The sequence below is a fragment of the Stegostoma tigrinum genome, chromosome 19, assembly GCF_030684315.1.
Source record: "Stegostoma tigrinum isolate sSteTig4 chromosome 19, sSteTig4.hap1, whole genome shotgun sequence".
NCBI lineage: Eukaryota > Metazoa > Chordata > Chondrichthyes > Orectolobiformes > Stegostomatidae > Stegostoma > Stegostoma tigrinum.
Window position 1 is genome coordinate 3,085,854 of NC_081372.1, and position 13,315 is coordinate 3,099,168.

A 13,315-nucleotide genomic window follows, 5' to 3' on the forward strand; every position below is an offset into this window, starting at 1 on the left:
ACTGTGTTTGAAATATTATGAGCAAGTTTGGGCCTTATATCTAGGGAAAGATGTGCTGGTGTTGGAGGGAGTCCAGAGACGGCCTTACAGAGAATGATCCTGGGATAAAGGGTTTGTTATTTGAGGAATGGTTGAGAACTTTAGGTCTGTATTTAATGGAGTTTAGAAGGATGGGGGTGGGTGGGATCTGATTGAAACTTACAGAGAATACTGACAGGCCTGGACAGAGTGGATGTGGAGAACATGTTTCAACTCGTATGAGAGACTAGGACCTGGGAACACAGCCTCAGAGGGGAAACCCCTTTAGAACTGAGATGAGGAGGAATTTCTTCAGCCAATGGATGCTTAATTTTTATGGACCTGATTGCCACACAGGGATGTGGAGGCCAAGTCATTGAGTGTATTTAAGACAGATAGGTTCTTGATTTTTAAGGGAAGCAAAAGTTACAGGGAGAAGGCAGGAGAGAGGTTGAGAAATATATCAGCCATGGTTGAATGCCAGAGCAGTCTCAATGGGCCAAATGGCCTAATTCTGCCCCTCTATCTTATGGTCTTGTAGGGTTCAGAATAACAGCAACAGAACAGTTTTGTGCAACGCTCCCTCAGCACTGACCGTTGGACAGTGAAGCACTCCCTTAGTGCTGGGCTGGTAGTGACAGCCAGGCTTATGAGTTCAATGCCTGGATTGGAATTTGAACCCACTGTCTCCTGCCTGAGCCCAGGGTGTTTAAACCAGGCTTTAATCACTTGGAATTGAACCAGTAAGTCAGTGAGTTTCCGAGGATGAGTCGTTACACTGGGTCCAGAACCTGGAGACAGATGCAATGTCATCAAAGCCTGGTCCAAATTCTGTAAGGGTTGGTGTTCAGCTGCGGTGCTGCACATATGCTGGTCCCTGTAAGGCTGTATTTGAGCACAGCGCATTTATGGACATTCCAAACTTTGCAGCAATCAGTGCTTGAGCCAATTCCTGTGTGGTACCCTCCAAAAGATTTGATACGGGCAAGAGAAACTAATTCCACTGACTGGGGGAAGGGAGAAAGTGGTCTCCAGAATCAGAAGTGTATAACTTAAAATTAGAGGTGGTGTGTGGAAATGTGGGAGAAAATCTGGCACTGTCTCCCCGAAAAGTGATACGTTCAATTAATTAACCTAACAAGGAATGGTCTCCTCCTATTCCGGTACAGGTCAGAGGGTGCTCAATGTGAGGTCACAGATCAATCAAAGAAGATGCAGAAAGAAAAACAAAAATTGCTGGAAAATTTCAGCATGTCTGGCAGCATCTGTGGAGAGAAATCACAGTTCATGTTTCAAGTTCAGTGATCCTCAGATGGTAGTTAGGAAAATGTTAATTTTTCACATAAGATGCAGACTGTATACTCAGTGAGGGAGGCTGGTCTATACTGGATGGTCCCATTGGTGAATGGGGCTTGTGTATTGGTAGGTTGTGATACGACTACAAAGTAAAAATGCAAAGGTCAAGCATCTTTAGTCTGTGCTAAGTTTAGGAATGTGTTTCTTGTTAGATTCCCAGTTGACCTATCTGCTTTGGGTAAGATTGGGAAAAATCAGTGATAGTTTCTGACAATCAAAACCAGGAATTGTTGGAGAAACTCAACAGGTGTGGCAGCAACTATGAAGGGAAAACTGAGTTAACATTTAAGAGTCCAGTGACATTTCTTCAGAATGGAAATAAATAGATTCTAACCCTTATTACTGCCCATTGAGATTCCCCACTCCCCAGTGGGAGGGATGGTTTAGGTTACCCCTAAAGTCAAAGTTACCCTCCCCAACTCAGATCCCACCTGCTGTCAGTCCACATTTGTACTACCCGTGATATTCACACTCACAATGTTACACCATTACTCAAACTGGCCATACTTACCTTGAATCATTCCTGTTTACAAATTAACAGGTCTTCGTCCAAACAATGCTGCAAAAAGAAATACTGAAACTGACATTCACATTTGAATAAAGCACTGAAGATTTTCAATCTATACACACACATCCACACTCACATTAGGTGTATGATTTGAGAGCTGGTTAAAACTGCCTCCTGTAAGTGAATACCCCAGGACTGATTTATACTCTACTGTTATGTAAGCTTTATTTGTCAGAGGCTCGAAGGTGCTGTCCAGTTTCTGTAGCAGGTTTGCAGACTCAAAACTATTTGCATTGATAGGAAATTTCAGAACTTTGGATAATGAAAGCTGATTTCTCAATCTGAAATCCCCACTTTACCCACTTTCCAGGGAAGCTTAGATAACCTGCTGGCTGTGTTGCTCAGTAGCATTCACGCTCTGACCCCACACAGTGCAAGGTCACATTCAGAACTTCATGTTTACTGTGTGTAAACAGACGCTGCTTGTTGTTCCTTTCTTTCATGTTAATTTCTGGCATTTACCTACTGAGGAGTTTATGTTCAAAGAACGTATGTATTTCATTTCCATTAAAATCCGGTGTACGGAATTATGTAAGTTCTGAGATGCAGACAAGGAGATTAGATTGAGCATAAGCTACGTTTAAGCACCTTGGAAGATTTTATGAGATTAAACATACTGTATAAAAGCAAGTTGTTGCTGTGAACCTTGGGATTTACTCCAAGGTTACATGTATATCAGGCACGTGAAAATTCACATGGAGATGAGTCTGTTTTTATTGTTCAAATATCAAAGTGCTGGAGAAATTCAGTAGGTCCAGCAGAATCTGTGGACAGGGAGATTTAACATTTTGAATCCAGTATGACTATTCAACAGGACTCCTACTCAGAACTCCAGTCATAGCCAGGCTCGAAATGTCAAGTCTGTTTCTCCAACACTTTTGTTTTTATTTCAGATTGCCAACATCGGCAGTACCTTGGTTTTATCTGGTATTTGAGTGAATGGATTCACGGAAAATCTACTGAGGCAAAGCTCTGGGTTGACTTTGTTTGAGCTTGCTGGCTGGTCCAGTATTTATTGCCTGTCCATGGTTGCCGTTGGGAAGGTGGGGGCGAGCTGCCTTCTTGAGTTGTTGCCATGTGCTGAGGAGTCAAGAGTTACTCGCTGTAGTATTCCTAATGTCTGATCTGCTCTTGTGGCCATTGTGTTTACAGGAGTTTCTGGTCAATGGTGAGTCCCCATAATGTTGACAGTGGGGGATTTAGTGATGGTGATTCCTTTAAAAGTAAATGCTGATAGTTAGATCGTCTCTTGTTGGCGATGGTCAATATCTCTCACTTGGTTGACCCAAATGTTACTTGCCACTTTTCAGCATTATGAATGTTATCCAGGACTTGCAGTATTCGAACACGGGCTACTTCAGTATCTGAGGAGTTGTGAACGGTGCTGAACATTGTGCAATAACCATCAATGAACAGCCCCAGTTATGATCTTATAGTAGATGGAAGGTCAATGATGAAGCAGCTGAAGATGGTTAGGCCTAGGACACTACTCTGAGGAACACATGCGGAGATGTCTGAAGCTGAAATGACTGATCTGCACTAACCTCAACTACCTTCCTGTGTCTGACTCCAACCAGCAGAGGTGGTCAGATGCTCCCTGATTCCCACTGATCCCAGTTTTACTCGGGCTCCTTGATGCCACACTCAGTCAAAAGCAGCCTTGATGTCAAAGGCTGTCACTCTCACCTCAAATCTGGAATTCAGCACTTTTGTCCATATTCTTGAAGCTGTAATTCAGTAAGCAAATCATGGCATGAAGTAATCAACTTGGAACAAACAGGACTCTGAAGTCTCCAGGATTAAAGAAATCAAAGTACACAGAAGTCTTACAATATATACATCAGAACTTAGCAAGACTTATCTAGTCAATATACCTGAGGACAAAATCTAAGTGATATCTTCAATCCTGTATCTTAAGTGTAACAACAGGTACATATCTAATTATTAAGAATAAATTACCAGAATTATAATTGTACAACACAGGAGGTGGCCAAACAGCTAGCAAGTTCATTCATGATAGAATAAAGCTGCTGTGCATGAAACTCGTGAAAGCTATTATATAGTGAAGATAATTGTCATGTGGATTTACATTATTTGTGAGCATTCATTCCCTGACATAACAATAATATTGCTATTTTAAATTCAATATAACTTTAAAATAAACAATTCTGAAATGTTCCCCATGAAGTCAGTAATAGCAATAGACTGGAACATTTCACCAACGTTAATCACCAGATGCAGTCACGCTGTCAATCAACTGAAACATTTCTCTGATGCGATTTGACACTCAGTTAGCACCAGCCCTGCTCAAGCTTCATCAATTTAACAAACCCCATGGGTGGATGCTGTTTCTGCAGAATTGGGTGCTGAATAAGAGTTATGTTCCTGGGGGTGTTAAATTTGAAAACCGAAAGAACTGTGGATGATGCAAGTCAGAAACAAAACCAGAGGTTGCTGAAAAAGCTCAGAAGGTCTGGTAGCTTCTGTGAGGAAAAAAAATATCAGAGTTAACGTTTCGGGTCCGATGACCCAAAGACCCGATCTGAGGTCACCGGACCTGAAACATTAACTCCGATTTTCTTTCTTCACAGATGCTGCTAAACCTTGTTAAATTTGACCTAACTAAGTCAGCATTTAACTCCACGCAAGTTTCATACACCTCTGGCTCTATTTTATGCAAACAGTCTACAAATACATTTTCAATCTGGTTTTAATGTGAACTGTCTTGAAAAAGGATCCACAAAATATAACATGACTCGGAATAATGAATGAACAGGATAAGACCAAAACGTAAGTTTGTACTGCACAAAAGTTGTGAACACGGTTTAGAAAATTCTGAACCGGAAAGGTGCTAAACAGTTCAGAACAAATTAATTCCTAGTTCAACATCACAGACCTTGGAAAGGCCGCTATCAGACTGGATTAAAATGTCACTCAGACCTCCTGTTAACATCACATGCTGAGAATGACAACTCAACCTAAGAGGATGATGAAAGTCAAGTCTTTGCATCCTGAGGGCAGTTCATTGTGTGCTGTTTATACAGTCACCTCAAGTGAGTTGGAGTCTCAACCCCTCTCTACTCACTCCAGAGAACCAATATGTTGATTTTTCCATAAGTAACAACCATGGCTCCTTGACACACATCTGTTGAGATGGTAACTGGCATGATTAAATACGCCTGCGTTTGGCTCCGCTGGGGCTGGAGGGGTTACTGCTCACACTCAGAAGGTTCACAGTGGCTCGGTTCCTTTTCCGCTTGTCGATCACCTCCTTAGTCCCCGGCTCACCGGCTACCAGCATCTTCTCCTTCACCGCTGGCTTCTCCACCATCTTCATGTTACCTGGACATACAAAAAGCAAAATCAATCTTTGTTCAACTGAGTTGAAATCATCCCCACAAGTTACACTAAAACCCAATTTTCAATTCAACTGCTCCGCTGTGTTATATTTTAGTCAATTTTTCAGTAGTAGAGCCATTTATCATTACTAACATTTCTTCACGTCTATGCATCAACACGAATAACTCTCAGTCAACAAGCAACACGCATATTGAAACAGAGGATATGGTTTGAAATCCCTCTCCAGAGAATACGGTACATAGTATAGGGTGACACCGGTACAGTGATGGGGAACGCTGCGCTTTCGGGGGGGTCAGTGCTGAAAGGGAGAGATGCACTGAGAGGGGGTCAGTGCTGAGGGAGCAGGCACTGTTGGAGTGTCAGTACTGTGAGAGGGCCACACTGTCAGAGGGTGACAGCTGGCCTATAGGAGGTGCCTTCCTTCAGATGAACTGCTTCCTGATCTTGTGCAATATTTATTCTTCAACCAACATTAGCAATTATGTAATGCTATTTGTGGGACCTCCCAGCCTCCAAACTGGGTGCTGCTTTCAAAAAGCAACTCATTGGAAGACATGACATTAGAACGTAGGACTGTCCAGCAGAGGAAAGCGTCCTTTGGCCCACAATGTTGTGCCGAACATGCCACCAAATTAAACTACTCCCTTCTGCCTGCCCTTGGTCCATGTCCCTCCATTGCTTGAAATTTCATGTGTTTTAAAGTCCCTTAACTGCCCCTATTGCCTCCACCACCACCCCTGGCAGTGCTTTCTACCCTCCTACCACTGTGTCAACACTTGCCTCTCACATTTCCTTTGAACTTTCCCCCTCTCACCTTAAATGCATGGCCCCTAGCATTAGACATTTCAACGGTGGGAAAAAGATTCTGACCATCAGCTTATCAATGCATCTCATTATTTAATAGACTTCTATCAAGTCTCCCCTCAGCCTCTGCCACTCCAGAGAAAATAACGAGTTCTTCTAGCCTCTCCTTGCAGCTTACACCCTCTAATCCAGGCAACATCCTGGTAAACCTCTTCTGCAACCTCTCCAAAGTCTCCACATCCTTCCTGTAAATGAATGCAATATTCTAAGTGTGGCCGAACCAAAGTCTTATAAAGCTGCATCATGCAGCAAAAAATATCAAATGTTTTAAACTAACAATCGTATCTGTCTGCAACTTTGCCCATTATTAGTTTGTTTGGACACATTAATAAGGGAAAGTACTGACGGTGTTACAACCTCACTGGAGTGATTCAAGGTCTCCAGTGATGAAGATGTAGGAGCCTCTGTTCCTAATCAGCCTTCCTGACAGGAGGGAAGGCTTGTACCCTTGGCTGCCTGGAGACGTATGACTGGTAACTGCTTGGAACTGTTTTCATTCATGTCCTAATGAACTCCAGTTCGGTGGGTGGAGGCTAATGTGGACAAGAAATAACGACATTGACCAGCTGGTGGGTTTATGCTGTATATTCTGTGTAACTGTATGAATACAGATCTGTAAACTAGCCTCAGTCACCAGAACAAACACACGAGTGGTGCAGGAAACGTGAATCCCCACTCTTTTACTATGGGTTTGTTCAGTTCAGATGAACAGTCACCAAACTGGAAACATTAACTCCATTTCTATCCCCACAGATGCTGCTTGACCTGCCGGGTTTAGTCAGTAATTTCTGTTTATCTTTAGCATGGGGAATCCATCAGAGTTACAGGGACACCATGTCATCTCCCAACCTGCCTGTGGTGTGTCTGCATGCTTAGGTGGAAGTGTTTAGCCTGCTCGAGTTGCAGATGGATTGTATCTCTTGACACTGAGTATTCTCTGCGTATGAGCCTCTCACAGAATCAGCAATCTATGACAGTGAGAGTTCCCGGTCCTCACTGATATCACGGCAGACAGAACACACAGACTAATAGTTTGCAGAGACGTGCTGTCTGAATGAGCCCCTGAACCTGAGGCTGATTCTAACATAACATGTCATTACTGCTCAGGACCAGCTCACTGAATACAGATTCTTCCTTCACCATCTGGGGCATTTCACCAAGCCTTTAAAACAAGGCTGTACTTGCCTCATGTCTTTCTCAGCTCAGCTCCATTTCACTGTGACATTGAATGAGAGAGTTAAATAGACTGGGTACATACCCTCCTCAGCAGGTGGCTGCTCCAGCAACTCCTCTTTGTGCTCGTCCTTCAGTTCTTCCTCCGTTCCACTCTTCCCTGCGATTGAATATTCAAAACATTATGCACCAAACTCTCAAAGTGAAATGGAGGGGTGGGGGGAGAACCTTGACCACCACGCACTAGGTGCTGACAGTGATCCCCACCCCCAACACCACGGGGTGGCAGTGATTCACACCCCGGCCCCCGCACTTGGAGCTGACAGTGATTGCACACCCCTCCCAGTGCCAGGGAATGACAGTGAACCCCTCCACCCCCCATGGCAGGGGTGACAGTGAACACCCCCCTTCTCGCACCCCAACCCCGCGGCAGAGGGTGACAGCGATCAACCCCCTTTCCCCGCGCCAATGGGTGACAGTGAACACCCCCCCCCTTCCCCCAGCACCTCCCCACGCCAGGGGTAGACAGTAATCTCCCCCCCCCCCCCCCACCTCCCCAAGCCAGGGGTAGACAGTAATCTCCGCCCCCAACTTCCCCACGCCAGGGGTAGACAGTAATCTCTCCCCCGAACTTCCCCACGCCAGGGGTAGACAGTAATCTCCCCCCCCAACTTCCCCACGCCAGGGGTAGACAGTAATCTCCCCCCCCAACTTCCCCACGCCAGGGGTAGACAGTAATCTCCCCCCCCAACTTCCCCACGCCAGGGGTAGACAGTAATCTCCCCCCCACACCTCCCCACGCCAGGGGTAGACAGTAATCTCCCCCCCCAACTTCCCCACGCCGGGGTAATCAGTAATCTCCCCCCCCACACCTCCCCATGCCAGACGTAGACAGTAATCTCCCCCCCCACACCAGGGGTAGACAGTAATCTCCCCCCTCCACCTCCCCAAGCCAGGGGTAGACAGTAATCTCCCCCGCCCAACTTCCCCACGCCAGGGGTAGACAGTAATCTCCCCCGCCCAACTTCCCCACGCCAGGGGTAATCAGTAATCTCCCCCCCCACACCTCCCCATGCCAGACGTAGACAGTAATCTCCCCCCTCACACCAGGGGTAGACAGTAATCTCCCCCAGCACCTCCCCACGCCAGGGGTAGACAGTAATCTCCCCCCCCAACTTCCCCACGCCAGGGGTAGACAGTAATCTCCCCCCCCCAACTTCCCCACGCCAGGGGTAGACAGTAATCTCCCCCCCCAACTTCCCCACGCCAGGGGTAGACAGTAATCTCCCCCCCCAACTTCCCCACGCCAGGGGTAGACAGTAATCTCCCCCCCCAACTTCCCCACGCCAGGGGTAGACAGTAATCTCCCCCCCCAACTTCCCCACGCCAGGGGTAGACAGTAATCTCCCCCCCCACCTGCCCACGCCAGGAGTAGACAGTAATCTCCCCCCCCCCCCCCACACCTCCCCACGCCAGGGGTAGACAGTAATCTCCCCCCCCAACTTCCCCACGCCAGGGGTAATCAGTAATCTCCCCCCCCACACCTCCCCATGCCAGACGTAGACAGTAATCTCCCCCCCCACACCAGGGGTAGACAGTAATCTCCCCCCTCCACCTCCCCAAGCCAGGGGTAGACAGTAATCTCCCCCAGCACCTCCCCACGCCAGGGGTAGACAGTAATCTCCCCCCCCCCCCCCCACCTCCCCAAGCCAGGGGTAGACAGTAATCTCCCCCCCAACTTCCCCACGCCAGGGGTAGACAGTAATCTCCCCCCCACACCTCCCCAAGCCAGGGGTAGACAGTAATCTCCCCCCCAACTTCCCCACGCCAGGGGTAGACAGTAATCTCCCCCCCACACCTCCCCACGCCAGGGGTAGACAGTAATCTCCCCCCCCAACTTCCCCACGCCAGGGGTAGACAGTAATCTCCCCCCCCAACTTCCCCACGCCAGGGGTAGACAGTAATCTCCCCCCCCACCTGCCCACGCCAGGAGTAGACAGTAATCTCCCCCCCCCCACACCTCCCCACGCCAGGGGTAGACAGTAATCTCCCCCCCCAACTTCCCCACGCCAGGGGTAATCAGTAATCTCCCCCCCCCACACCTCCCCATGCCAGAAGTAGACAGTAATCTCCCCCCCCACACCAGGGGTAGACAGTAATCTCCCCCCTCCACCTCCCCAAGCCAGGGGTAGACAGTAATCTCCCCCGCCCAACTTCCCCACGCCAGGGGTAATCAGTAATCTCCCCCCCCACACCTCCCCATGCCAGACGTAGACAGTAATCTCCCCCCCCACACCAGGGGTAGACAGTAATCTCACCCCTCCACCTCCCCAAGCCAGGGGTAGACAGTAATCTCCCCCGCCCAACTTCCCCACGCCAGGGGTAGACAGTAATCTCCCCCGCCCAACTTCCCCACGCCAGGGGTAATCAGTAATCTCCCCCCCCCACACCTCCCCATGCCAGAAGTAGACAGTAATCTCCCCCCCCACACCAGGGGTAGACAGTAATCTCCCCCCTCCACCTCCCCAAGCCAGGGGTAGACAGTAATCTCCCCCGCCCAACTTCCCCACGCCAGGGGTAATCAGTAATCTCCCCCCCCACACCTCCCCATGCCAGACGTAGACAGTAATCTCCCCCCCACACCAGGGGTAGACAGTAATCTCACCCCTCCACCTCCCCAAGCCAGGGGTAGACAGTAATCTCCCCCGCCCAACTTCCCCACGCCAGGGGTAGACAGTAATCTCCCCCCCCACCTCCCCACGCCAGGGGTAGACAGTAATCTCCCCCCCCAACTTCCCCACGCCAGGGGTAGACAGTAATCTCCCCCCCCACCTCCCCAAGCCAGGGGTAGACAGTAATCTCCCCCGCCCAACTTCCCCACGCCAGGGGTAGACAGTAATCTCCCCCCCCCCACCTCCCCACGCCAGGGGTAGACAGTAATCTCCCCCCCCACCTCCCCACGCCAGGGGTAGACAGTAATCTCCCCCCTCCACCTCCCCACGCCAGGGGTAGACAGTAATCTCCCCCCTCCACCTCCCCAAGCCAGGGGTAGACAGTAATCTCCCCCCCCAACTTCCCCACGCCAGGGGTAGACAGTAATCTCCCCCCCCAACTTCCCCACGCCAGGGGTAGACAGTAATCTCCCCCCCCCACCTCCCCACGCCAGGGGTAGACAGTAATCTCCCCCCGACACCTCCCCACGCCAGGGGTAGACAGTAATCTCCCTCCGACACCTCCCCACGCCAGGGGTAGACAGTAATCTCCTCCCCACACCAGGGGTAGACAGTAATCTCCCCCCCACGCCAGGGGTAGACAGTAATCTCCCCCCCACGCCAGGGGTAGACAGTAATCTCCCCCCAACACCTCCCCACACCAGGGGTAGACAGTAGTCTCCCCCCTTCCCCACGCCAGGGGTAGACAGTAGTCACCCCCCCACTTCTCCACGCCAAGGTTAGACGGTGATCCCCAGCCCCTCCCCACACAAGGTGCTGACGGTAATCCCCAGCCCCTCCCCACACAAGGGGTTGACAGTGATCCACCCCACACAGAGGGAGGAGAGGTTGCGACAGCACCCCCACATTTGGGGGGGGGGGGCACGGGGGGACAGCAGAGGTGTGGTGGTTGCGGTGACCCCCGTGCTGGGGGTTTTGGTGGGGCGGGGTTGGTGGTAACAGCAATCTCCATGCAACACGGGGTGACCATGACAGTTGTGAAGTTCAGTCCTCACTGTGACCTTTGCTTCCAGTATACAGGATTGTGACTGAGGCGGGTTAGAAATGTGAACTTTACAAAGAGTTGCAAGCCCAGGAAAAGGATAAATCTGCTTGTTCACAGCTCCTTACCTTCTTTTACTTCGTGAATAATGTCTTCAGGTAGAACAAAATTCCGCTCACCATTTGGGAAAGGGAGGATTTCAGATTCATGCTGGAAAACAGTGAATAAGAAAGGAATGAAAATAGCAGCTATAACATCTTTTACATTGTAAACCTTTGCAAAGTGCTTCAGATGAACACAACGCAGAGACAGCCCTGTGAAGTATGATGTATTGTTGTGCTGCAGTGCTATACTGATGTAAACTTTTGTTGGCTGTAAAAGATAAGTGGCTTTTAATAAAATAACACTTTGCAAACCTCCCATTCCTTTCTCCAAAATGTGAATAGCACTGATAGTTAATAAATGCAAGGTGGAATCACTTCATAAAATGTAATGCTGTAACTATTTTGTATATTCTAAACAACCCCCAAGCATGGACGGATACAGTAAACAGGAACTCCCAGACCGTGGGAGTCAGGCAGCTGAAACCCTGGTCACTGAGGGTGCAATAGACAACAATGGCATGAGCTTAGACTCGTGGGAATGGAGTGTCCGGGGAAAATGCACTTTCAACTTTTGGATATCTTTTCTGTTATATCGAGTGTCAGTTTTTGTTGAGAATTGCTCCTGTGAAATAGAATGAAACCCGTGACTAATAAATTTTCACAATATATAATCACTTCTTAAAAATTCTCTGTTGGGATTTGGGCATCAGTGACAAGGCCAGTATTTGTTGTCCATCCCTATGCCCTTGAAAAAAGGGGGCAACATAATAAACTGGAGTAGGAACACAACCTCCCACCCCAGGCTGATGTTCCCGGAACTCGGGTTTGAATCCCACCATGACAGATGGTGAAACCTAAGTTCAACAAAATCTGGAATTAAAAGGTTAGCCTGATGATGGCAACAATGCCAACACTTATCACTGCAAGTCTGTAGTCACAATATGTGAAGGTAAATATGCTTCCCTAAAGGACGGGTTTTTACATTAACTGACAATGACACAATTAACATTGGCTGGCTTTTAATTCCAGTTTTTTTTTACTGAAATCAAATTTCACCACCTGGCATAATTTTAAATTGAACAGCTGAAGATTTAGAGGGATTTCTACACAAGTATCTGACTCCTCACGTATAATACTGTAAATGATCAATGAGTATGAAATACAACCATGTTTGTAATTGATTGCTATTGTGTTACTGCGTGGGTATAAGCAGACTTCTCCAAGTGAACATTCACCCTTCAACCCAATAGACCCCAAACCAGGATAACAAAGCGTGGAGCTGGATGAACACAGCAGGCCAAGCAGCATCTCAGGAGCACAAAAGCTGACGTTTCGGGCCTAGACCCTTCAGAGAGGGGGATGGGGAGAGGGTTCTGGAATAAATAGGGAGTGGGGGGGAGGCGGACCGAAGATGGAGAGAAAAGAAGATAGGTGGAGAGGGGAGTTGCAGTGGGAGAGAGATCCCCTGAGGTTAGTCCGGAGGGAGGAGGGTAACTTCTTCGAGTGTGGCATCCCTGGACAAACCTCATCCTGCCCCTGACCTGTTTGTCCTCCCCGGACTGACCTATTCCCTCCCCACCTCCCCACCCATACTCTCCTCTCCATCTATCTTCGCCTCTATCCATCTTCGGTCCACCTCCCCCTCTCTCCCTATTTATTCCAGAATCCTCTCCCCATCCCCCTCTCTGATGAAGGGTCTAGGCCCGAAACATCAGCTTTTGAGCTCCTGAGATGCTGCTTGGCCTGCTGTGTTCATCCAGCTCCACACTTTGTTATCTTGGATTCTCCAGCATCTGCAGTTCCCATTATCTCAGACCCCAAACCAAAACCACATCATAACTTGCTGCATACCAGTGCTTGCATGTCATACATGACATTCAAATGTTCCCAAACAATTTTTGAGGAGACTTGACGCCCGATATTCTGGCTGAATTTGTCCCGAATACAGATCATGTGGAAGTGCCGATTCACTCCTGTTGAGGGAGAAAGACAGAAATCTGCAGTTATTCACTACTGAACTGAATTACCAACTAGCCTGCTTGGAGAGTTGGTGCTGAGGGAGACACATTGAACCAGGGCAAAAGGAAAAAACTCCCCTGCTCAGCTAAGAGATAGAGTCATACAGCACAGAAAGGCCCTTCAGCCCATCCACTGAGCA

At 48.5% G+C, this 13,315-nt stretch overlaps 1 protein-coding gene across 1 annotated transcript in view; it reads right to left on the minus strand.

Moving 5' to 3' along the window:
• Positions 1-4,634: 4,634 nt before the first annotated feature.
• The window catches only part of mrgbp (MRG/MORF4L binding protein), a 10,903-nt gene continuing 2,222 nt past the window's right edge, over positions 4,635-13,315 (minus strand). Inside the window, exons 2-5 of the mRNA XM_048550335.2 lie at positions 13,009-13,130; positions 11,182-11,263; positions 7,425-7,499; positions 4,635-5,284 (exon numbers count right to left, since the gene is read on the minus strand). Coding sequence (XP_048406292.1) covers positions 5,112-5,284; positions 7,425-7,499; positions 11,182-11,263; positions 13,009-13,130 — 452 coding nt within the window. The 3' untranslated portion in view covers positions 4,635-5,111. The remainder of the gene's footprint in view (positions 5,285-7,424; positions 7,500-11,181; positions 11,264-13,008; positions 13,131-13,315) is intronic.